This window comes from Lepidothrix coronata, unplaced genomic scaffold (genome assembly GCF_001604755.1).
Source record: "Lepidothrix coronata isolate B3197 unplaced genomic scaffold, Lepidothrix_coronata-1.0 Scaffold59, whole genome shotgun sequence".
Taxonomy (NCBI): Eukaryota; Metazoa; Chordata; class Aves; order Passeriformes; family Pipridae; genus Lepidothrix; species Lepidothrix coronata.
In genome coordinates this window covers 1833992-1861565 of record NW_016690239.1, presented here as the reverse complement: position 1 = coordinate 1861565, position 27574 = coordinate 1833992, and the positions used below count along the sequence as shown (strand labels likewise).

At 35.4% G+C, this 27574-nt stretch overlaps 1 protein-coding gene across 1 annotated transcript in view; it reads right to left on the bottom strand.

Annotated features, from left to right (window-relative positions):
* The window catches only part of MALRD1 (MAM and LDL receptor class A domain containing 1), a 241736-nt gene extending 222440 nt beyond the window's left edge, over positions 1 to 19296 (bottom strand). The window contains exons 1-6 of the mRNA XM_017817063.1: positions 19134 to 19296; positions 14948 to 15088; positions 10633 to 10727; positions 10392 to 10553; positions 8182 to 8275; positions 3678 to 3821 (exon numbers count right to left, since the gene is read on the bottom strand). Of these exons, the coding sequence (XP_017672552.1) occupies positions 3678 to 3821; positions 8182 to 8275; positions 10392 to 10553; positions 10633 to 10727; positions 14948 to 15088; positions 19134 to 19296 (799 nt within the window). The remainder of the gene's footprint in view (positions 1 to 3677; positions 3822 to 8181; positions 8276 to 10391; positions 10554 to 10632; positions 10728 to 14947; positions 15089 to 19133) is intronic.
* Positions 19297 to 27574: the final 8278 nt, after the last annotated feature.

The following is a 27574-nucleotide window of genomic DNA, read 5'->3' as shown; positions in this document are numbered from 1 at the left end:
GTTTGACACATATCAACAAAGCATTTACACTTCTATACTTTCTTGTGCGTAAGAGAAATATGCAACAACATTAGAAGTTATGCTGCTGCTTCTTTGTCTAATTTCAGTGTTCTCCTATGTCATTATAAAACCAACCCAGTTTAGTTTCTGAGCCAAATGATAATTAACACTCTTTTCCCTTTTCATTTCAAATTCCTGAATCTTTATAAACAGGGCAAAGTGAAGCTGACATGGTTTTTAGAGGAGAAAGCAAGTGAACAGCGTTAGATAAACAGAACTTCTATGAAGCATCCAGAATGATTCTGTGTCCAAGAGGCATATTGAGTGTTCTTTAGAGAATTCACACAAGTATTGTGAGTGCTTCTTAGAGAAATTGAGGCCTAGTTTCAGAAATGAAGACTACAGAAACTGAAAATTGACTTTTTTATTTTTTTCCCTCTTCTCTATAGCCTGTAAAAGCAGAACAGTGGTCCCCTCTTCCAGGGATTTTTTTATTATTATTACTTTTGGACAACATTTATCAAGTAGTTTTCTAATGATTAAAGGTATTGGGAAGAGTTTTCTTTCATTTGTTGTAAACTTTGTACCTCTGTACCTTTCAGACCTTTAAGGTCTGAATTTCCCTCAGTGCAGACACTCCATAGCATATTACTGTGTTTATGCTCTGACCTTCTTTATGACTTGTTCTCTTAAATTTTCCCAACTTGCTCTTTCTGAAGTGCCAAACTTCCCCTTGTTTTTAAAGGCAGAACAGGTCTTTTATTTTCTCCACATGGCTGCTTAATCAAGTTTTAGCTAAACAGTCTTGTTTCTTTCAATTTTGAAGGAAAATTTTGTCTGTCGTAAGTAAAATCTTGGGAGTCCTGCAGAAAGATCAGCCACTGACTACACTGGCACTCAACTAAGAAGCAGAGCTTATGATTTACTGCTGAGGTGGCCCAGGATCATCTTAGAGCTGAGGTGGGCTGGTGAACCTGCCAGTATCCCGCTATGCTGAAAACTAAAAGCCTATAAATATTTAGCTAACTAATTCTATCTTAACCATATTCTGACTCAAATCTCATCACTCCCACTTAAATCCGTGGGATTTTTATTTCACAAATGACACAACTTTGAATCTGTGTTACTGGTTTTAGAGTAAATACCGAGCTTTCAGTTTAAACTGAGCCACTGAGTGGGACTTTTTCATTTCTGACAAGTTCTCTTCCCAAGCAGAAACCTGTTCAGTCTCTGAACCAAAGCCCTTCAACAATTCTCCCACTCAACCATTTAGAGGAAAAAAGAGCTCAAATTGTCATTGTTTCTACTCTTTGAAAGTGAATTTTCATGAACTCAGAAATCCTGGGTTAAATCTTTGAATAAAATAAAAGAAAAAGAGAGAGAAAAATGATAATGAAAAAGAATCACATAACCTAATGATGTCACTGTTTTTTCATGTTTTAACTTGAGTAAATTTTATCACTGGTTATCTGAAATGCTGGGTTTAAAAACTTGGCACTTCCTTTGATTTCTTTTTGCATCTTCATTTTTCTTATGCAAAGAATTTGTTTCACTAATTTTGCTATTAAAGAAATGTTACCCTAGATGTAGGAAACCAGCTTAATCCAATGTAAGCATGAACTATGGAAACTACACAGCATGCATGAAATATCAATAAAGAAAACAAGAAGAAAAAAGTATTTTCTGAACAGTATTGCAGGGGAATATAAAACCTCTGTAAGAACTTTTGACACTAGAGAAATTAAGAGAAAAAGTGATAGAGAAAGTGCCTACAACACTGGAGAAAAGCAATAAAGGAACAAAGAAAAAAAGTCATCCAAAGACAGAAAGTATTTTATTAAATTTAAGAACACCAGCAAAGGAGGATTATACAAAGACTCTAAGCAATCCTTTCTTTATATATAAAATTGTGTAGACCTTGACTTTATAATTTCATTTCTTACCTTTTTCTATTTATAGAAGCAAAACCTTTGATCAAAATCAGAAAATAAACCTTAGTCAAGCTCTATTTGCATTGCAAGTTTGAGACCTCAAGCATGGCATTTTTTCAGCTTGCATCCCATTTCTTTAGTTTTTAGAATTTTAGTTAATATTCAGCCTCTTCATTTATGCCTCAACAAATCTGCATGAATAGAAATACTGAATGTATTGAGAGGCAAGCAGTCACAGTTCATATTTTTCAATACTTTGCAATGTTAACGATGAATTAAATTCTATGTGTTGTTTTGACACTTGTTTCTTCTCATATTTTACTTTTTCCTTGATGACAAGGAAACACAGTGTCCCCAAGCAGCTGTTTGTTTTACAGATTCAGCCTACTCAGGTACCTGTGCATATTCATACAATAATGCCCAAGCACCTATAGAGCCAACATTTTCAGATATGTTCTGTTTCTATAGACATTGCTGGTCTAGTCCTAGACCTAGTCCTGTGAAAGCCACTTACAGAATTTCAGTATCTTTTCTGTTAGCACAATATTGCCATAAAAAGGAAATCCATACCCGTTACTAGCCCTTGAGGTGTTGTGTTAAAGTATGGCACAGATTAAACACCTTTCAGAGAAATGTTTCAGATAAAATTAAATTAAAAGTCTAATTGGAAATTGGAAGGTGGTGTGACTTTTTTTCCTCATATTTAAAGAGGAAAAGAAAAAAGTCTGCTTGACTACTCTATATGCTCTCTATTGTACATACATGCAAAAATTCATCTTAACAGTGTATACGCTCAGGCACTTTTGCCTGCTATTCCATTATAACTTGATTTACAGTTACTCGACTGTGTTGAAATGAATGCTAAAATTTATTTTAGAAATCTTTCTATAATAAAAACAATATCTAGCATTTGTTCTGCTTCTATCACTGAGATGCGATCCATTTCTGTGGGTTCAAAGTTCAAGCAGTTATCTCCTCACTATCAGTCCTTCAAAGCTACATCACAAATTATACTGTTACAACTAGCCCCACTTAACCCCTCGGACGGCAGTCTCAGTAGACAAGCAAAACACTCACCTGGCAAGATGATTCTATTTCACATTAGAACACTTAGAGATTTACATCCATTAAGCTTTCAAAACACGCACTACACAGTTCAAAAACAAGAGATGCTCTTTACTTCTGAAAATTGCAACTGGACAAATTTTAGTGACAAATTTTACTTTAAAAAAAGAGTAAGAAACTATTTTGTATAATAATTGTTTCTTTACAGTTCCCCTAATGAAAGGTTTAAGATGAAATTCCTGACTATATGTTCAGAGTAGTACTACACAAGTAAAACTGCCAAGTATCAAAATCAGAACAAAATAGAAAAAAAACCACAGCCAGGGACTTGGCTTAAGTGGATTTAATTTCATTTCGCCAAATTCTTACACAGTTCTTGTAAAGAGAATTAACTGGATAATAAATCAGTTATTGGATTATACTGGAATTCTTACATTAAAATGTTTCATGAATACTTGAAAATATTAATTAATTCTTATGTTAAAATATTTCATGTTTTACCAGCATGTATGTTCACGGTACTCTTACCAAATGGCCAAATCAAAAGCTAATTTAAATATGAAATGCATACAATTACTTTTTGTAGTTTTGTTCTGTTTCAGTATTGGGTCACAATCTTGCCCTAAAAAGCACCCTATTTTTCATAACAGCTAGTAATTTTGAATTAACTTTAATTCCTACCTTCAGTATTGTTGCTCCAATCCTTCAGGAGGGAACAGGAGGCAATCTTGTGCTCAGCTTGCAGCCGTGCCCACTGAGAAGGCTCAGCCAGCTGGTCAGAATGCCACTCACATATGTCAAGCTCAAAACTGGAAATCTGTGGTGCTTAAAGACAAAAAAAAGCTATCACTTAACTTGTTAAGTCATTATTTATGAACCTATTTCCCATTAGAAACACACACTTATTAAACTACTCGACAACATTTCTGCCTCTTCAAAAGGTTACTTCAAAAGTATTGTGTACCCCTGTTTGCTCTCCAGTATTTCAGGCTGCCATCTTTAACAATACCATTCTAAAAAATCATTCCCTCATGATGAATGTTTCCTTCAAAGCAATGGAGTGCTATTTATGTTAGCCACTCATCGCAACCTTCGTGAATTCACTTCCGCAGAGAGAGTTGCCAGGTAACATAAAAAATGACATGTCATAATAAGAAATACCTATTTACTTTTCTAGATGATAGCTACATAAAAATTACTTCTAACTGAGAGGTTTAACTCAGCAGCTTCTCCAAACTACTTGTAAAAGAATGCTTCTCTTTAGAGAACAAAAGTTTCTGAATACATTAACACATATTTTCCAGAATTTTTTTTAAGGGCACATCATGCCTGACTAGTTGCCTTCAACAGTGGCCAGGATTTTAAGCAGGATTGCACTATGATGATGGATGTATCATTTTTTAATCATAGCATCACAGAATCTGCTAGGTTGGAAAAGATCTCTGAGATCATCAAGTCCAATCTATTATCCAACACCACCTTGCCAACTAGACCATAGCATTAAGTACCACATCCAGTTTTTTCTGAAACACCTCCAGGGACAGTGCACCACCACCTCCCTCGGCAGCCCATTCCAGTGCCCAATCACTCTCTCTGTGAAGAACTTCTTCCTAATGTCCAACCTAAACCTCCCCTGATGCACCTTAAGACTGTGTCCTCTTGTCCTGTCACTGGTTGCCTGGGAGAAGAGACCTAACCCCACCCGGCTGCAGCTTCTTTTCATGTTAGTTGCAGAGTGTGATAAGGTCTCCCTTGATATTCCTCTAATATTATTGCGGGGGAAAGATAATCTCCTGGTTAAGGCAGACTTTTAAATAGCAATTGGGGTATCTCAGAGAAAACATAGAGATTCCTGATTGCATGGAGAAAACAATTTCAGATCACTACAGATAGACGCTACTTCATCTCAGAGAGACAGTATTATTCACATTACTGAAATCTCAGTGAGATGGCCTGTCCAGGTAGTGCTACAAACTTTTCATTTCTTCCTTGTTCCAGTGATGCATAAATATGCACTTTTTTCAAACCATGTGTATTATGTGAGGAACATGGAAAATTCCATGAGGGAAAAGGATGGATTCTGTTAAATTTCAACATTTAAAAAAAAGTTGCAAGTAAAGTCAAAAGGAATCAAGTTCTTTAAACACTTTTGAATTATTAATACAAAATATTTGTACTCATTCTGCATTTTTTCACTTTAGTTTTAAACATTTTTGATGTTTTGGGGTTTTTTTTGACAAAATACCCATTTTTCCAGCTCTTAATTCCACAGCATGTCAGACAACAGTAAGATTAGTATTTTGGATTTTCTGACTCCCATCCCTGTAGCAGTTCATCTCAAAGACCTGCGTCTGTAATATTAAAAGCTACATCTTTGCAGGATTAGAATTAACAACGGAATTAAGTCTGAGATTTTGTCACTTGAAGTATTCATACTGGATTTTTTTAAAAATTTATGCATTATAAGTAATACATATATAATTACTTCAGTTTTCCTGAGAAACAACACAACTTTGCAGAGAAGCTGTGTAACTTCTGTATAACAAGTGACTTAAGGAGGACTAAAGCCTCCTACTCCCTCATAGCATTCCACTTTCATGCCTTAGAGCTCTTGGCTTTCATTTCTTTGGAGAGATCAGAGGAACAGTCTTAATGGGGTTCTTGACATTCATAATTCTTATGGGGTTGAGAGGGAGTTCAGCAGAACAGCCACTTAGATAAGAATATGAGGCCTTTGAACAGAAGGTCTACTAAAGGTATAATTAAAGATTTCGTGTTAGGTATGTTTCAGAAAATAACTTTAACATTTTCTGTTTGACAGCTATTTTTTTCTGCAGTCCATACACAGATGTATAAAAAAGAACTATGGGGTCTTTGAGTGATAACAAGCTATTTGGCAGCTGTTGGGAAAACTACGAACTGTAGAGTATCTTCTATTAAAATACTGAAGATAGAGTTTTGGTTGTATTTTTTAAAATGCATTAAGTTTAGTCTTTAGTGGTACTGGACAACAGACTGAAGGGGAATGGTTTGGGAGATGGGAGGAATAGAAGTGAAGAAAAGACTTCAAGTATAATGAAATTACATTTATATTTAACTATCACGGTTTTTACGAAGAAAGTCCTGACGGCACAAAAATTTAAGATATTTTACTCATGGACCTAAAAGCATAGTCATACTAATGAATAAAAATGCACAGGTTATCTCTTACATGCATTTATACTGAGATTAAAAATCATGAAGCGTACATTAAAAATGCAAGTTTTAACTAGGAATTTCATGCAATTGAAGTGGTCTTCATTAAAAGTCTACTTATCTAGACATTCCAAAAGGACTAGAGAAAAAATTATTCCAAATTCAGCCAACCATTAGTCTGACCTTTTGTTTTAATTACTGGAAAATGTTCAGTAGTAACATTCCTCTCTCGGGGACAAAATTAAGATCCTTTGACCCTGGTTTTGGCTGCTGTGAGCCATTTAAAAGTCACCTAATGAAGCTGACTTTTCTATTGGGGAAACGCAGGATAAGAACTGGCTCTTATTAGAATATTCTTGATGTACTTAACAATGCAGCAGCTCAATCTGTAAGCCACAATATACAGTTTAACACCTGCCATGTAATGTAAGATTAAGACCTGGATTTATAACTTCTGGTGAGTACCTGTATTTCTGTTTCCCTTTTTTTCCCTCCATCTCTTTGAGACAGTATTTCATCTCTATAGCTGATTATTTTTTTTTTAATTTTTGTTTGCTTTAGGAACTTTGTTTATGAAAAAATTCAATATATTTTTACAGACAGATCTATATCCTCCTGCAGGAACTGGTTAAACAATTACATAGGTCACTAGAATTTAGCAATGTAGGAGTTTTTTTCTGTTTTATATCACCATTTTACCTGCAGAAATCCTCCAAGGAAAAAAAAGAAGTTGGGGAAAAAAATTCACATCTGTCCTCTTTACATTGGAGGCAGATTTCAAATTCCATTTCAAATTAATTTTTTTCAGGCTAAGTGCACTGTACTCTTTTCTTAGTTCCTAGACAAGCATGCCTGAAGTTTTAAATTAACATCCTTGGTTATTTAAGTAATACAGCTGAAAAACGTCTACAAAGCAGAAAAGCAAGATGTGCTCTGGCATGAAAATATATTTATATAACATTTACTTCTATATCTCTCCGCTGCAACACGGAGAAACTGACATGATCAAGTTTAGTTACACAAAACTTCATTTCCCTAATATAGACCCCCTTTGAGATAAATATGTATGCCTGCCTGCACCACTAAATCAAGACTTGTATCTTGCTCTTAGTGTGATCTCCCTGCAATTGCTTATTTCTCTAACATGCTAATAACCATGTGCATCTCTTTTCAATATTTTTTTTCCTACTGGGAAATATGGAGAGCATTATTTTGGATTACAGTGAACACAAACCTAATCACATAACCTAGTTTGGTCTGTGTCAAACGCTGCTTCCATACCTGAAGTTAAGTTTGAAGTCTGAACCCCCAGTGCCTGTGCTAAGAATAAGAGGAAGAAAAACAAAAGAGGTGTTTTGACTGTGCTCAACTGAGGATGTGACATGGGTGCACAGGGCAACACTCTTGTGCAATACGGCACAGCAAGCAATTTAATTTATGCTAGGATGGGTAGTATTCCTTTCCCATGAAAATACATTGGGTTGAAAGAGAAATAGGAAATGTTTTGCTAAAGAATCCTGACACGCAGAGATGCTCTGACTGGAGACATGACTGGCCTGACATTACAACTCCTGGGGGTAGCAGAGCAGAACAACACAGCCGCTCTGCACAGCTGAGGATCAGGACCTCCACGCGTTTAGAAATATACACAAGTGCCTTGGGAATCTCCCTAAAGTCAGCCCCAAAGCTGGCTGAACACATCAATTCTTCGGCCAAAAACAGTAGACCTTTTCTGCCCACTGAGCCCTATATTTATACTGTATCAGATTTCTTAAAGTATTTATTGTCTTTCTTTGTAACTGTGTTTAAATGTGAAAAGACAGATGATTGTTTAGGGAAATAAAAATGAGCCAGATGAAAACACTTTTGGAGTTTAGAAAGCCTTTGAATAGCAAAAGGATTTCCATTGTGTTTTCTAAGGAAATCTAAGGAAATCCAAGGAAAAGACAAAGTAAAACGACCTGTCTCCTGAAAAAACAGGTAATCTTACCATATGCCAGGGAACATCCTTCACTGAAAGTAATATCATCAATGGCAACAGTTTCATCTTGTCTCTGGGTCTCCACCATCCCCCAAAAGATAACCTAAAGAGATCAACAGCAAATCAACAAGAAATCGAATTTACCAGTGTCATGGACAAGATGAAACACCTCACAACATGCCGGTCTAGTCTATGGAGTTTCTGTTGGAATTATGAGAACTTAAATCCCACACTTAACAATTTTTGAGGATTACCATCCTGGCTTTTTCACACTTATGTGGCTCATCAGCACAGATATATATACTAATTGTCTTACTCAATATTGAAGTAGCTTTTAACAAGAAGGATTTGAAAATCACAATAAAATGCCTTAAATCAAAGCAAGAATAGTGATGGTTAAAGATTAAAACACAAATAATTTTGTGTTTTATCTAGCTACTATTCCACCAGGGGCTGGAAATGTGAACATTTTCTGGTTGGTTTCATAATTTATCAGAGACCTGGAGCAAAGACAATCAACAAATACCATTAGTCAGATGCCTTTCATCAAGTTTTTAGCCAAAACAAACTGTGAGGAGTACTTGATCAACAGTTATTCTGCTCTAATGTTACAACAGTGATTTTTTTTCTGCCCCTAAAAAAAATCTTCTCTACACAAGTTGTTACAAATATCTTATATTTCATCTTAAGGGCAGATTTTAATCTGCATTTGTAAATGCACAGACTACTACAGGTTTTCTGCAGTGGTGTACAAGGGGAACTGGCTGATCAACCACAGTCCTTGGGAAGACCCAACAAAAAGCACACCAATCAAAATAACCAAAAAAAAAAATCAATCTTATGGATAACATTCCTTAAATTATTCCCTAGGCAAACCTTGGGATGTCGTAGCTCCAGGATTTTCCGTAGTCTTGGCTGGGTGTACATTTTAGCTCTTAATAGTGAATGCACAGTGTCAGCAATATTTTTTCAGATATTACCTTGAAAGTTCAGCAACCATTTTCTGCATAGTTTAACAGATTGTGGCAGAAAACATGTATTTATTCTGTAAATTGCAAAGAATACAGTATTTCACTGTACAAGATGATACAACTTATCTAAGGATATGACCGTTATGTTAAAAGTTTTTTTTTCATAATTATTTGCCATAGAAACTTTAATGATCAACATTTTATCTTGAAAAATTCCACAGACATCCCTGTAGGCTGAACATCTTGTCATATAAAAAGAAAAAGTGCAAAAGGGCAAGTGAATTGTATCCACTTGTATGACAGTGATGTCTTGCAAATTTTCACTGGAGCAAAAATGTGCAAAGAAGAAATTTTGCTCAGACTCTAGGTTTGGTGAGGTGCTGAGCTGTATTTCTTAAGCCAATTGTAATGATTACTGCAGTAAGTTTGACACAGGCCTTTTTAAAGCTGGAGTGCTCATATATCGAACAGCAACTTTGATACTTGTGTTAAGTACAGTAAGGTTTGAGCAGGTGAGTATTACTTCAAAAATTCAGAATCCTGTTGGATGCTTTAGCACAATATGCAAGTCAAGTAATTATGTTACTCATATGGTTTATTGAAATGAGCTCATGCTTCCATGCCTTCAGGCTTGTATGCTAAGCAACTTCACAGTAACTGCTGTAGAAGGAAAGCCCTCTCATTTTCTTTGCTCCCCACATTCTCACCAGTATTATGCACAACAGTGAGTATACATCATCTACAATATTATAGCCTTAAGTTACATTTACTGTACTAATGTTTTTTGTAAATGCACATGTAAAAACATTTAAATAGCCTACGACATTTGCATTGCGAAACACCCCTATAAAACTATCTTACAGTATAAAATTCTTATATAAATGAAACCTTGAATTTATCAGTACAGTTAGACTGAGGCTAAGGGAATACTGCATTGAAAGTTAAGATCACAAGTATATCACCTCTAAGGGTTGATAGATAATTATGACTCAAAGAGACCAATTGTTTCGTTTAAGACACATGCACAGTTTAAGCAAATTTTGGTATTAGTTTTAACACCACTGAGAGATAAGAACAAGCAATATTTTTTAATGCTAAGTAGGATTTTCCAAATGGCTTTTCTCTTATTTACCTCATGATAATGCTTTCTTTCCATTTACAAAATATTTAGTTTTAACCTATTAAAAAAGACACACAATTCAGAAACCATTTAACAAGTGTCATTTACAGTAACTTCAGTTTACTAACCTCAAACTTCTTGGTGCTATTGATTGTTATGGTATTTGCTTTCCACTGACTTTGTAGTTCTCTTGAAACTTGCCAGATACTTGTAACAGTATCTTCAGAGTGCTTTTGAAGTCCCACCATCAATGTTCCACTCATTTGACTGACCCAGTAATGAAATCTAATCTAAGACAAAAAAGGGTCTGATTATTCCAGGGAAATACTATGATAAACAACGTAATACGAAGACTATGCACCACAATACCTGGCAGACACGTTCTTCATCAGTTGGAAGGAAAACATTTGTCCTTAAAGTTGCAGAAGAGGACTGCATTTCAGGGGACAATGAGAGGAAATAAGCTATTAAAAAAAAAAAAAAGGAAAACTTAGAAGCTTGGGAAAAAAACCTAAAAACAATAAAACAAGAAGAGGCACACATACAGGTATAAATTAATAACCAAAAAGCCACCTAGATTTTTTTCCCCAGAAAATATTAACAGTTGCAGCCATTGTGTGCCAAGCTTTTTTCATGTTAAATATAGTTTATTAATTAATTAATTAATTAATTAATTAATTTATTTATTTATTTATTTATTTATTTATTATTGTTATGTTCCATGTTCCAGCTAAAATTTTAAGTAAGGTTCCAAAATACTTCATTTGCTGCATGCATACTCAACTTTGAAGTGCAAAATTTTGGGACAAAGGGAGACTAACTCAGCAAGCTGATCAAAGACTTTAAATCCCAATTACTGAATAGATTACATATTCCATGCCTAAACATCAAACTGCTGAAACTAACTATACAGTTTAATCATAGATTTATCATGACAGTTCAAGTCTTTAAGGAGATGGTGGAAAACGGGAGAGGAGACTGTGGTGATCTTACAAGTTCTGCATATGTTCAGATAGGTGGTTTTTGGCTGTTCAGAAAATTGCCTCACTGCAAAGAGGAGGTTGTGGTATCCCTGTACACACTCCCAATATACACAATTTTCTTGGGAATTTCAAAGCTAACATTAAAAATACCGTTACCTTTCCATTTATAAAACAAGTCTTTGCTTCCCTTGAAAGTGTAACAGATTAATAAGAGTCAGTAAAATATGGCTATTGCCATACCTTTTGACTGATCATGTCTCTTCCTGACAATACTGGTTTAGATCTTATAAAAGATGGAAGGCAACCATCCTATTTTAGGATAATAAATACAGCTAGTCAAAATTTGGCTCTTTCTGAACACAAAGATTTCAGAGATGTTAGATGTTAAAGGATGCAAGGGGGAAAATAAAGAATAAAAAAATGCTCAATCTCCTTTTTAATTTGTTTTTTTCCTTTCCCTTCTCTCCTCCTTCCCAAACTCCAAGCAATGTCAAGTAAACTGTTATTCTCTGACATTAACATGTAAATGAAAGGAGGAAGATGAAGGAGGAAAAAAGCCAAGTGGTCCCCAAGGAATAAAAAAAAGTCCTAAAAATAAAGATTATTACAGAAACCAGATATCAATGTCGGAACATCTAAACACTTCATTTATTAAATCACCTGTCTTGACCTTTCGTCCTTGTATGCAACTGGAAAGTCACTGACCAAGCACCACAAGCCTAACTCAGTGCTGGAGCCATCTGAGAATCCCCCACAGAAAAGCATTTTTTAGCCTGCTACCAGAGCAATGGCCATGCTCCACCCAGGTTTTAGACCTTTTGTGACTGCTCAGGCAGCACTTTCAGAGCCTGCCAGCTGCAAGGATATTCTTCCTACCCACAACAGATGGCTTGGTGCCTCTGCAGAGCCCTGTCCCTGACTCCAATCTGTTCCACTGGATGTTAACTTCCATAAATTTTTGAAATTTTTCTTTTAGTTGCCTAAAGATAAATGTATCTAAGACTCAAAAACTTATTTTTCACCTGCCACAGGAATTTTAAGTTTTACACAAATGGGAGAGAAATAATAATTTTAAGAATTTCTTTGAATAGTGATTTCACATTAGACCTCTGCATAGATAAGAATTTCATTTAGTAAAAACAGGTTGTGTCTTATTTTTTTTTTAAACGGTTGTCATTGGTCTGTTCAACTACCTTTTCAGTGAAAAAAAAAGAATCATGAGAGACAGCACTAAAAAACCATGTTGGGTTCTAGTAAATTATTAAATAAATCTTCAAAGGAGTTACATCTACCAAGTGATCTTTGCTCTTCTGCTAACGCACATGTATTATTCTGATGTCAGGAACTCTTCCCTTTAACACTCTACCGTAGAGCACACTCTGCTCAGTTGTCACCACACAGAATCATTTCCAGGTTTTAAGCAGGAACCAACATAAAACTGATTACATAATCTCTTGAGTAGCCAGCCATGGAAAAACTCAACTAACTGCCATAAGAATATAATTATTTCCTAGGTGATTAGCACTGGCAGTCAGGCAATGAAAGTACAGTTTAGGCATTCTCTAGGTAGAAAAACAAATTAACTAAATGCATTTAAATCTCCTTAGTCATTCAGTTCACATATCTGAGTGTACAGCCTCTTGAAAGCCGAAAAGGTACAAGTATTTGAACTTTCTTTTACCTGAATAAAATAACTTAGATTAACATGGCTACCACACAATTCAGACTTGGAAGATACAACAGCCACTGAGTGCCCAAAACAAGTAAATATAACTGAACTGTTCAAGTGACTAAGCAGTTTGCTTTGTCTGTAACAAACCCTTTGGGTTGATGATTCTCAATATTTTGTTGGCTTTTGCTGTCTACAAAAGTTAAATTTTCTGCTCCCCACCAGTTCTTTGCAAGATAAGGTAACCTTTTTTATGGTTATAACCAAGAGTATCTTTCTGGTCTTCACTACATCCTGATATGGTGTGTGCTACCAATCATGCACAAATCCTAGAAACTTCAACTAGAGCAAGACTGTTGCCTGGTTAACCAATTTTGATTCTAGCCAAGAGTTTGCTGTATTTGTATTCCCTGGTAATTTTGTACCTTTATTTTTTTAATTGTGCTTCTTGATGAGAAGAGCTGTTATTATTTTAAAGATAAATTATTTCACAATTTACATACTTGAAATAAAGCTTACATTTATGAAAATATTTGGTAGTTGCTCAAATTTTTTTGCCAACATCTGTTTAAATCAATATTTATTTAAGAGTAGCCTTATTTTCAGAAGCAAAGTGCACAGAGCAGGATGTGCTTGAGTGCTACACTCAAATAAAACCTGAAGTTGTTAAAAAGCACATCACATGTATAAAGTTTCCTAATTACAAAGCATCATGAGAACTGTCCACTTGCAAGAAAAGGTAGAGTGGGGTTTTTTGCTGATGTTTTTCGGTGAGAATAATTTAAAGTTTTATTCCATTTTCATCTGCTTATTTCTAAGCAAGTGTTCCAGATGTTAATCTTGAAACCACCAGCTCATGCTCATCATTACATGGAACTTCTACCTGTTTGGTAGCTTATGCAAAGTGTAGGAGGTGCTGCTTTCTTTAGAACGGCACAGATTTCCAGACTCCCAGATAAGCACAGTTTGGAAGAGAGGTGTAAAACACCTGGGCTAATCAGTCTCACAACACTTGCATCCCACATAGTTATGTGCTTATACACTCCCAACACTGCCTTCAGGTGCTTGCACTGAGGGCTGTCACAGCACTGCTTGTACCCAGGAGAAGTGAGAGGGAGCAGATGGAAAGGAAGGGAAGGAGAATAACAGAAAATATGGAGAAGAGAACTAAACAGTTATTAGTTCAACCAGCTCACCCCTTTACCATGAGATCAGAAGTCCCCATCTATTCTTTCCCTACTTCCTTGCTTGCTTACAAACAAGCCTTCCAACAGCTTTGGAAAGCAGGAGAAGGCTTGCTGCAGCTAAAAAAGTGGCTTGACTTAGCTAAAAAGTTATGAAGAAAATCATGTATAACAGAAGGAAGAAGACAGGTTTCAGAAAGCAGGATTAACCTGGCAATAGGAAAAGTATAAGGGATATATTTTATCTGAGGACAGAGAAAAGGAATTAGTTGAGAGACAGTCTTTGAGGCAAAATGGAATTGGAATAAGATCTAGAAAAAAACTGGCTCAAACAGGCTATCAAAGCTTACCCTGTCCCCAGACACAAAGCCATCTTCTCTCAAAACATTTGGAGCATTAGCCACAGATAATAGATCCACTCACTCCAGGCATTCACCAATCCAAGAAAAACTGAAAATACGTCTTAACATTTCTAAACTTTGCAATGATCAAGACTGACTTTATCACCTCATATCTCCAAAACAGGTAAAGATTACTCAGGTAGATAAACACTACCCTTGTAACTGATTACTTGCTCCTCTATGATAACAAGAATTGCTAAAGGGAATATTGGTTTTTTTGTAGGTTTGGTTTTTGTTTTGTTTTGTTTTGTTTTGTTTTGTTTTGTTTTTTTTAGTTCTAGGTCTTTGCAATTGCAACCACCTAAAAACCTAGACACAAGTCCTCAGAAAACATGTGGCAGAATACAATTGAACTATCAATAAAGTAGCAAAAATAAGTAAATTGAACAGAAAACTATATAATTTGTAAGAGTCCATGGTTTCTGCAAAGAACATGAGGATTCTTACTGCTCTCATTCCCACTGTGGTCAGAGTATGGTGGTCCTATGCCAGATTGACCATTTCTTCTTATCCATCCAGGCTGTAAATTAAATTCACGAAGAGCTCTGCATAGATTGGTTTCAAAATCACACTTGTCACAGGAGAAACCTGAATTGAAGCAAACAAACAAAAAATTAAAAGCTCAAAAACAGAAGCAAAAGGATATGTTTTCACCATTACATGCTTTCTAATTAGCACACAGGAAAATTCCGAACAGACTCCTGTAAAAAAGCAAGAAACCCCAGAATTTTTAAATCATGAACAAGGAGAAACAGGGCAGTGGAAGTGAGATGAGAGAGAAGAAACACCGAAAAAAAAACCAAAACAGACCACCAAGCCCTCCTTTCACCAAACCAAATCCAAACTAGTCTCCTTATATTATATTACTATAACATATATTTTTTTCTTCACATATATGTGTGCAGCTACTTATTTGCAGGAAATTCTCCAAGATAGTATGGTTTATATGCAGAGGCTATTTTTAAAATACACTGCAGCTATCACATGAAGAATTTCAGTATGTCCTCTGTTTGTCCAGGGTTCATACATAGAAAAACAAAGACTTAACACCAGGAAATAATCAGACAGCAAAAATATTTTTTTTCTATTCCACTAACAACAGAAAGGTGAGACTCATCATATGACATACTCCAAAGTTTGCCAGTGTTCATAATCTTTAGAGAGTTGCTGTATTAAATTAGGAACCATATCATTTAGAGAAGAGTTGAGATGAGTCCTCAGAATGACATAGTCTCCCCACTTGCCTTTCCTCTGCCTTATTTCTTGCAGTGCATGTAGCAACGTGGTAAAGATGGATAATTTTTCCCCCGTCCACATTCCTTTGTAGGGCAGCATATGTTAGAAAAGGAAGGCAGGACATGTCTTTCTGGAACAGACCCCAGTCTGTTGTACCAGTTCATTCAGGAAAATTGAGGAGAGTATGCAACCAGATAAATAATTGCTTACTGGGATTGAGGGACAGAGGTTTGTTTCTGCGTGGGTGTCAGATAGCCCTTTATGCATCTTATCCAAGCTGAATGAAAGAGCTTGCATGTGCCTGACAGGCTGGACAGACCCATTCCTTGAACCATTTATTGTAGTCGTGGAAAGATTTAATTTTAAAAAAAAAGCTTAAGCAGATGCATCTGTGAAGAGCAAACTTATTGCAACTTCACTCCAAACAGAACATCTGGTAGGTGGCACTGTCTCCAGATTTCATGTGCTATGTGGAAACTTTCACCCTCCTTTTCCCTTACACAGTGGAGGAAGATGAGTTAAGACCCTGCCTTCTGATTGTGATTCTGGTTAGACACGAGCTACAATGCCTTAGCACACCCTCTCAGATTGGTTCTTGCTCCAGCCCCTGTAAATGCTTTTGACTTATTCTATATTATCATAGTTCACCAATAGTTTTAAATAAAGTTACCACTGCAGCATTTATAGTCACATTACGATGTTCAGTTTCATGGCTCTCATATTCACATCAGTTTACTGCAACAATTAAATCACAAGGTAAGAGAGGGGAAAACAGAAATAATTCATGTAAGCATTCCAGACTCAAGTTAATGTGCAGATTGGCTGATTCATCCACCAACTTTTTATTGCTGCTTTAATTCCTTAGCTCTTTAAGTGGTTGAAAAGCGTGTCAGTTGTTTGTCAAAACCACAAACGCTGCTGAAGCATATCTGCTTCACATTGCACAAAATGAACCAAATCATATTCCATATTTCCTCAGGAATTTTCTCATAGCTGAAAAAACAATTGCAAAGCAATATTCACAAATAACAGGAATGCTACCTTTTTTAATTAAAAATATAAATCCTTGATCATTCATTATTATTTTCCAAAGCAGTATTCATTTTCACAGAAAATACAACTTAAGAAGCAAACCAAAGTAAATTTGCTGGAAGTTTGACTAAAAAATGTAAAGTCACTGCTTAGAGAGAAAAAGTCCAGAAGGAAGGAATATGTGGGATGTTCTAGATAATTTCTGCAGAGTTTCCCGTAAACAAAACAAATATTTAAAATAACCTCTAAGGAAAAATTCCAAGTCTCAGAGGAACAGTCTGCAATTTAAGGTTCTATTTCAAGTGTGCATATGTATAATATCTCAGTTTGTGATATTCTGTGAGCAAAATATTTTTAAGAGGAGTTAGTTTTCATTCCTTCACTGGTGTTTTTGCAATATGAAGACCAAATTAACAATAAAAACTGAAATTCCATCTTTTATATATTTTCACTGCAGATACTGACTTAAACCTGAGTAGAATCCAGAGAAAAGAGCAGGAACTTGTCATCAACATAAGATCAGGAGCTGAAACCTAAGTGGAAAAATAGTTTTGCAATAATCTCAAATCAGAAGAAAGTGGCAGCAGGATGAATCTTCAATTTGATACAGCCTGATCTATATCTTTATATCTGACAGCTGACTTATCTCCTGGAGTAACCCAGAGAATTATCCAAGCAGTTCCAGCACACAGCCTGTCTCTCAAAGCCTAGTTCTACACCTTTTCCTCAGTCCTATTAAAATACAACATAATTTAATATTTAGATCTTTTACAGAGTCCATATGCTCATTTTTCTAAATCAGTCTTTGGAACAACCTTTAATTCTTTATTTTCATATAAGCATTTATCTATAGCAGTATTCCTTCAACAAAAGGTGCAAAAAGCTGCTGTAAAAATTAATGGAAGAATGCATCTCTTGTTCTATATTCTACAATCACAACAGAAAGTGCTGCCTGGAGGAAATGCTTTCCAGGGAAACCAAGCACAATGAGGATTTCAAAGCTATGCAGTGAAACTTAGCATAACCACCTCTTGTGCAAATAATAAAAAAATACGCTAGCCTGAGACGTGTTAGACGTGTCAGGGAATTCAACAGACAGAATTTCCAGCCATTGCCATTTAATACATTTTTGTACAGCACAATAAACTAACACAAAAAGGAATTGATATCCAATACAATCTTAACAATTGTCTTTTTTGCAGAGAAATAAAAAATTGATTCTCCTGGAGTTGATTCTGACTCCTGTCCCAAACAGATCTCCACATAGTATTTTTGGATAAAACAGAGAGTCCTACTGGAGGAAGAAAAACTTTGTGTAGGTGAGCACACAATTGTAATTTGAAGAATCTGGATTTAATTTACTGCTCTTTCTCACAGATTTCAGCTGCATTCAGTGGTAGCTGACATGATCTAATTAGCATTTTTCAGAGTGCACAGAAAGACATGGGCTTCTCCGTGGACAATCTATTTCATACTTAAAGTGAAATGTTAAAATCCCCACAAATATGCTTCCTTTGTTGCACAGTGAGTAGATGAACTTATATAGGCTTTTAGGCAGAATTATAATTTTTGATAAATTTAAGCTCTTCTTTGGACTCTAGAACCAGAATCTTCAAGGAGAAGGACTATCTTATCCATCCAGACTGTAAATTAAATTCATGAAATACTTTGCATAGATTGGTTTCAAAATTACACTTGTCACAGGAGAAACCTGAATTGATGCATTGTATGAAATTATTTTGCAGCATCATTTTAGTACAGTATTCTGGAAATACTAGAATTCTGACGCTAATTTACTCGGACAGCGGTAGTTAAAATGCACTCTCACTGCTTTGATCAATTCTTTACAGGAAACAGCAGCAACTGTTTTTGTAATGTGACAAAGATTAAGCTAGGATAATCAGTTCCTGAATTCAAGAAAATTTCCACCCTTGCCTAGACTTTAAAAAAAAAAAGGAAAAAAAAAAAAGAAAAAAGCTGTTGTTGCCTGTACCTTGGCCTTGATATTTTGGATTAAATCTGAATTCTATCAACAAATCTATTACAATTTAAGGAGAACGGTATTACTTGCTGAATCTCCATTGAATTTGGATGAGGAAACACTTTGCTATAAATATCCATATGAAGATTTATGAGACTTGCACTTTACAGATGTTGAAAATTATGCAGGAAAAAATCAAATTGAAGCCGGAAGAAACTTTCTTCAAAAATTTAATGAAGAAGAGGGTAAAAAAAACCCCAACCAATCAAACAAAAAAGAATTCCCAAATATTTTTGAAACATAAAAATATCCTCCCTAGTTCTCTCTGCTGACACGTTCAGTTATCAAAGTATCACACTTGTGCTGAAGCCCACTCAGACTTACCTTGTTTCTCCTCACTACTCTCTCCATACTGGTTGGTGGAAATGCACATTTCTCCAGGTGGAGCAGAGGAGCCATCACCACGTTGGCACCCATTTTCTATGGATGACTGAGTATTTACCAGAGCAAAGTAATATAACACACAGAAGTATGTGAGTCTATTCATGGGCTATATTACTACCCAAGCTTTCACTTGGAAAATAATTACTTTAACTGTCTAATATTGGTCATGAAGTGTCTTTGACCAAGCTGTATTTACACACATATCTCTGAATGATGTCTTTAGTACTTCACTTTCTGAATCTGCAGCTTAAGGGAAATATGATTTCTGCTTAAGCAGTGACTTTCAACCCTGTGTGTCTTGGGATAATATTTAACTGAATTATAACATTGTTTTATGACTAAAAAAATTTGGCGCATGTTATACAAGTCAACTGTATATCATTAACTTACTGATCGTATTTATTGCCCAATGGTTTGAAAATACATTAGATAAGAAAATAATAGGGAAACAGAGTAGAATTACTAAATGACCAACATTCATAAAGATCTCTCTTTGCTCAGAGGGAGGTGGCAAATGCTTACAAAATATATGAAGAGTTTGTGCATCAAATGTAAAAAACAGTTGAGAAATTCAAAGTTGATTTTGCATCAGAAGGATTGGAAAACTTCCTTCTCTTGTACTGGTGGAGTCCTTTCGTATGAGGATGTCTTAGTAATGTGTATCATCATGTTTTGATGTTTCACTGAAACACAGTTGTTCTGGCAATGCTTTTACACAGATGATGTAAGGATCTTCAAATGGAAGAAGGGGAGCGGGGATGGAGATCCAGACAATTGAAAAAAAACAGCCTTGTAAGAGAATATTGAATCAACTTGTTTCATTCAGCCTAGAACCACATGAAAACAAGGAAGTTATATTAATTAAGTACCTTAGGCACTCTAGGGGAGACCCAAACCTAGGGGAGAGAGACATAGTAGAAAAAAGAGAAGTTGATTGCAAAAGTTAAAGGATAATATTAGCCCAAGGCAAATGACAGTAAGAACTAGACAAAATTAGACTGACAATCATGTAGGGCTGGCATTCCTTTAATAGGAATAGTAGGATGAAAAAATTGTAACTCCTTTATGACAGACTTGTATTACTTTACTAAAAGGATCATACAATTTCCCAAGTGGCAGCTTGTAACAAGTAACTGATACCAGCAGGTCTGGAGATTTCATCACCTGCAAATTCACAAAATCAATTAGGGGGAATGCACATTCCACTACAGTTTGCCTATTAGCCCTGGTAGGAAGAATTATGATATATCTCTGCAACTAAAGCATGCTCCTTGGAAAGCACAAGTGCTCTACTATCTGCAAAGAGAAACAGGCAACCTCTACCTGGAAGCTTTTCAATTATTGCAGATCTGTATTTTCATAATGTAAGAAATCTCTTGTCAGGGTACAAAGATGACTACTCCAACATCGCCTGAAGGTGAGTAGTGCAAGATCTGTTGCAACTTCCTATTATCTACAACACCAGAGGCAGGTACATGTTTATTGTAATAAAGGTTCCTGTTCTGCCTAGAAAGCATTTTCCAGTTCATTTGGTTCAACTCCACCCTTTTCATCACTATTTCTGAGGACATCATTTTATCTACTTTATTTTAATGCTTTTTCCTCAGGTCAGAGAGCTGTTTGGAAAACTTCCTGATGAAAAGCAGAACTAAGAATAAATTAATTAAGACTTCATATATATATGTGTGTGTGTGTGTGTGGGTGTGTGTGTATGTATTCCTCAACATTATGCATCATTGAATTGTTTGTTTCCATTCTGTTAAGTACAGCTTATATTAGGAGCTTACATTACAAAAAATAAATTATGCCATATAATGTCATGTTACTACATTTGCAAAGGCTTAAATATTTGTGCTATTCAGCTGCTTTGTTTTCCAATTATTTTTCTCCAATATACAATAATTCATCTTATTTCATCTTTTCCTCTATATCTTCTAAAACTCCTCACATTAGTGCACTTCACAATGACAGATTTTCCCTGTCTTTCAGTTTTCTCCCATTTTATTAAAACCCTTACTGCATTGTTCTAAACTGTTGTACTGCTCTGCCCATAATATAAATCTGTGTACAAGTATTCTGAATCAAAGGGTAATTTTTACAGAAACTGGTATTCATTTCCATTGTAATATGCTCTAAAACATTAATAAGAAGAAAATTTGCATAACCCAAACAAGTCAGAACCATAATAAAATCCATTATGAGTGGAAATAAATGAAAAATGCATCAAATATTCAGGAAGCATTTAGGATGTTATCCAAGGATCTTTAGTGAAGAAGGGAAAAAAAGGTATTTTAGTGAAGGTCTAACAGAAAGTGCAAAACAAAAGAAACCTGTCTTTTTTGTTGTTGTTTTGCAAGTGTTTGAGTATGTACATGTAGAGAGAGTTTCCTGATGAATGCAACAATTCAGCTTTCTTGTCAACTAACAATAAGAACAACACAGTTGTTTATAGTTCTGAGAATCCTATTAAAATGGACAGAAAGATAACTCAAAAGCAAAGGACTTTCAGGGAAAGTTGAAAGGACAAACAATTCAAGTGTGGAATTGCAAGCACCATGAAAGCCGAAATAAAAACTAAAAAGGAGATGCAGAGAGAGAAGGAAGAGTAAAAACTGGTAAAAACATGCAGGATGCCAGAAAAGCAGAAGTATTGGCACTAATCAAAGGGTATTTTTTAAAGCAGCAGAGAAATATTGTGGAGAAACTGAAGACTAAAAGGAAAGCAAGCAGAACCATGCACTATGTCTATTTTCAAAATTACTTTAGCAAACAAGCAGTTTTTGAAAAGGAAACAAAAAGTTAAAATAAAAACCTGCTTGAATTTACATTAAGGCTGGATTTATCTGGCTTAGCCTAATTAATTTAATTTAAGGTAAGACAAAGCATTTCATGTAAGTGAAAAAAGATTGCTCACTCAGTCTTCAACTTGTTTAAGTAAATCAATTGAAAAAGTTGTAGATATTTAATTTATGACTTCTAAAAGATAAATTTTAGAAAGAAGTCCAAGCAGACTCTGAAACAGGGCCAGAAAACTTTTGCATTAAGTCCATTTTTCATGTGAACAGAAAGTTATTTGCTGAAGCAGAAAACAGATTGCAGTTAGTAGTTCTCCATAAAGTTTTTGTAGAGCCAGTAATTATCAGCAATGAAACAGAGAAAAGAACTTAAAAACTGAGATATGAGCTTCACCAACTGAAAACAGTGTTCAAATTTTGCTGCAACTACTAACTTTCTTTCAGGGAAAAGTCTTATGAGTAGAAAACAGTCACACTTTCTGAGAAGCCAAAATTTCATTAAGTTTAATATAACCTTTTTATGGCAAGATGATATATTTTTTTTTAGTATGATGAAACTAGGGAGCAGTACTTTGCCAGTGTGTATATCTTTAACATATATTACATTTTCTCCCAATGTACAGTTTTAGTAAACGTCATTAATTTTAACACAATCCTCCAAATTTTTATGCAAGAACAATTTTAGCCAATCATTAATAAAAACACCAAAAGTTTATTTTTTAAATAATTCACAAATATTCAGCCAAGACTTCATTTTGAGAGCCCCTTCCCAAAAATATGCTACTCGTATTATCGTATGACCACTCTAGTTTTTAATTGCCAAATTGGAATTGGAAGACATCTGCACAGTAGCAGAAAGCCAAGCATTCACAGTTACCCCAAACTGATCCATTTTTAACAAGAACTGCCGGAATCCTTTACTTTGATGTGAAAGGCAATAATGGCATAGCATCTGTTTCCAGTGAAGTGGCACTAATTCAATAGTTATCTTGAAAGAGGACTAAGATACGAATAAATTTGATCAAAAAGGATTCTGGGTAAGTCTTCTTACCACTCATGTTCATTTGCGAAAAGAAATTGGTAAAATCATTTGAGAAGTTAAAATCAAATTTAATTCATTGATTGGTGAACACCACAGTTACAACTAGTGAAGCAAAAAAAGTCTGTAATATTAAGGAAAGTTGTGATGGGCTAGATATAATCAGGTCAATCAAAGCCCTAGATCATTACAGACTAAGAAAACATTACACTTCAGGAAAAAATTCAGTAGCATAATTTCCATCTTTGTAATAACAGACCATACATATCTCATTCAAGAGGAGACCCCCTGTGCTGATAGAGAAAATAATCAATGGGAGATACAAAAGATTCATTTAACCCCGTGTGCTACAAATTGTTTCTGCACCCAGAGTTTGGAGGAAGAAAATACTTCAATTGTGAACTATCAAGAGCTCAGTATAACTGCCCTTCTTTCTCTAAACCCAAGTAAGCAGGGGAAAAAATAACCAAAAATACTTCTAGTCCATAAAGCAATATCCTATTAGAAGGCAAAACTATTAATTGGCATAAATTTTGATCAAGTAGAAACATTTCTATCTCCTACCTACTATGTGTTCCTTCAGAGAAATTGGAGCAAGAACGGAATAAAGATTTTCTCAGCATTTGATTTCTAGATCAAAAACTTCCAACAGATTTCAGCACATACTGCTCTCACACAGTCTTGTCCAAGTAAAAAGGAAAGTCTTTCTTCCATCACATCATTCTACCAAGCATTTTGGTTCTGTTCTCTCCTATAAGCAGCTGCCTGGTCCCTGTAACTAATTTATAAAGTAGCACTGTCTCACAGGAGAGGGAAACCCATGGGGTAGAGGACCTGATACATTATGTGATATGAACTATTACATGAGACAACAAAATACATTTCATGAGGTATTAAACTCTAACGCTCCAGACTGGTCCCATGGAAGAAACACATATGAGTGGCCAAGGTGTATTAAGTGTGCTCCTGGAGTTTATCCTCTGCCCTAGTCTCGTGCAAGGGTAACTATTTCACACTCTCCGTGGCTGCTCTGCTTTAGGTCACACTGTGCAGGAATTGTTGGAAGATTTCTTTCAATTAGGCACTCCTTGTTGGATACCAAAATGCTAATGTGCTAAGCATGCTTAATGGTTCTTGGAACAAGAACTGGCCTTCCCTTCACCCCTAAGAAATATAAATAGATCTAGATTTTTTCAAGGTTTGGAGAGAAAAGTATATATAAAAATAAACCTGAACCAAATTAAAGAGTTCTGCTATCAACATGTCCATGTGCCAAAGAGCTGAAAATTAGGCTGCTAAGGTCTAGAGGGAGTCGCAACAGAGTATATATCTTAGTGCTAAAAGGCTAAAAATAAATAAATGTATCCACCAAGTTTTCCCATATTATTAATTACTCCCATATTATTGATTTTGACATCTCTGGCATGACACTGCTCCTGAGGATTTCCCAGCAGTCATGCTTGCTCAACCTACTTCTAGAAAATATTCCCCAAAAAAGAGACAGGAGGTGTGTTATCACAAATCTTTCTTGGTCAAAACTTCCATTTATCTCAATTTCTTCATCTGTAAATAGGTAAGTCATCAGAAAATTTATGAATTGTTCTGATACTTCCTGATAAGTAAGACTAAATAGAAACTAATAATCCTGAGTAACTTTTCTCCACAAATTGTAAGTCAACCTTCAATATAAGGGTAATATTCTCATATCCAAGGAAATAATATTTCACTAAAATGAGAGAGGGATACTTTCCAGCTCTGATTTTCAGAGATATGAAATGAAAAGGTGACATTCTGAACATAGAATAGCTCCTTCAAAACATACTTTCAGTGCAATTATATACGAAGTTGAGCTTTATCCAATGAAAGCACATGCGTTGTTTGGGAAGGGTCCTAGGAATTAAAGCATTTGGGAGATTAATGGCAGAAGCTTAGCACTTACACCATGAAATTGTGTAAAACTTCAGAGTATGTGCTCCATTTGGAAAAAAATATAATTAAAATGAATCACAGGGCGACTGTGCTGTCTCAATAAAGCAGTTCCAGCCGAAGTCTAAAATGCTTAGTTATGTTTCTTAAATTAACCCAGACATACTAAAAATTCTATTTTGAGTAACCACTTTTCAATTGGAGCTATGCATTACTTAGAGCTGTATCACACTTTAAGGAACTGTAGAAAATATTCTGTCATTGTTATTAATTTATTGACTATTTTTCATCCTGTCACTACAAAAAAAAATTATGTAGATCTAGTGATTCATTTAATCCTAAAATCTAAGCTAAATGAATATGAACCTCAGTCTAGATGCATTATTGAGTTAATGTGAAATGTAATATGTTCTCGTAGATCATCAAAAGGTAAGAACTCTCCTTACTGGTTCTAACAATGTCTTAATGTTGCTTTGTACTTTGAGTGACTTTGCTTACAGTGAGAGATCAATGGGACAAGCAAAAAAATGAAAAATCAGAACATACATTCCTATGTCCTTCCTAAACTGGCTGCCACTAAGACATGGAAATTTTTCCAGTACTGTAAAAACTCTCATAAAGTGGCAGCTGTAACCATAGCTCAAAAGCTGCTTCAAATGATATTTCTAGAACCACTCAAGATAGGGAAAGAATCATAAACACGCCATACCACTATTTCCATCTCTCAGTAATACAGAACATCCCCAGAGCTCCTGACCACTTCTAGGAAAGGGCATGTAGCTGGCAGACTGGACAAGTCCCAAACAGTTGAAGTAAACACATTATTCTTCCCAATCACAATAAAAAAATATATAAGCTAAAGGCCATTCCCAGCCTAAAACTCCCACATACCTTAGTCTAGCATGCAGACTCCAGATCTTCCTGATTACCTACCCTTCCTCTACAGTCCTTACCCAGACTTCTGCTTCTCCCCATGATTCATCAGGTAGTAATCCACTACAGATGCTTTAAAGCAAAGAGATTTCAGCTACTCTCTCAGAAAAAATCCTTTATGGTTTTATCTACAAGCTGCTTAGAAATTTGATGGATTTCATTTTCTTGAAAAAGCTTGAAGTCTCAGAGTACCAGAGCCAGAGAAGCTGCCATGGCATGGGTTTATCACCACAGGAGTTTCCTCTTGAAGCAAGCAACACTACTTACAGAGTTGCTTTGAGTGCAGTTGGATGTATCAAAAATTGAGATTAAAAGAAATGTTTTCTCATTTCATCCCCTCCTCCATGAGATGCACCACATATTGTCAGACTGCAGCTGACAAAGCTGTGATTGATATTTTAAATCGTGTTTCCAAAGTCTACATGGCTCTTGTTTTTCACAGTTAGGTATTGCCTAACTGCTATCAGCAGCAGTAGTTTTCAGCCCATATCAAATTTATTGAATGTTTGCATCGAATTACAAAGTTTAAAAGGAATGTAGTGTTTATAGATAATGACAGGCTATATCAACTTTGGCAATAAACTTTTATTGCTTTTACTTACTAATTTAAAATTCTAGACAGCTGCTGTGAGTTATGTATTTACCACATCAAAAAGACAAGTCTCCTGAGTGAAAAAATTCATATATGTATTTTTTTCATCTGCATAAGCAGCAGCTCCATTAAACTATTCTGATGAAGCTTTTAGCTGAGTGTTATCAAAACATTCAGGAAAAACTCGAGTCTTGAGAATTTCTATGTTAGGCCAAAGATTTCCCCAAAAATATAAATGTTTAGATGTCCCCCACACTAAAAAGAGGCAGAATTGTTTCATCAACTCTGATGGCTCTACTTCAGTTTCAAATAACCTAAATCTGAAATATATGAAACTGTTACACTCATGATTTTGTTGGAGAAACGGGGAAAAACATAAAAATGAACTTAGGGATTTTAAACCATCCAATTTCTGTTTTAATAATACAAGCTATTTCAGAAAATCCTCATAAATCCAGTTGACATACATGGCATTCCAAGTGTCTCACTCTTTTCTTCATGTTGTATTCACTTCTGCAATGATCCTAAGGGTGTTAATATTAGCAAATTCGATCTCCCTCAGGAATAGGAGAGTATTGAGTTGAGTCATCAGCAACCTGAAGTCTTCATCAGAAGGCCAATAACACTCTTTTAGGGACGTAATTAAAATAGTCTTCATCTTTGGTCTAGGATGCATTTGGGTCCAATTTAGCATGTTTTCTTGCAAGAACTTTCTGCCTTCTCTTTTGTTCCCAAGTGAAGTATGAAAGCTACCAATGCTTCCCTCATCCTGAGCAGAAGTAAATGGCTGTTGTTTTTTGAGGGAATATACACATTTTTCAGACATTTGCTGCAGCTAGTTATCACAGAGTTTATGCTAAAATAGGCTAGACTACAGTAAATTGATCAGTAGAAAACTGTTAAAACAAGCTCAAACAGAACAAGCCCTGATGGGTCCTAGGACCTGCACTGTCAAATTAACATGAAGACTACAGCCTCTGACTACATATCAAATATCTTATATACCGGGTTATACAAAAAAAATGAAGAACAATACTATATTTTGACGTTTTTGTCCTTGACTGCTTACATATATGTCATCTAGACCTATTCTGTG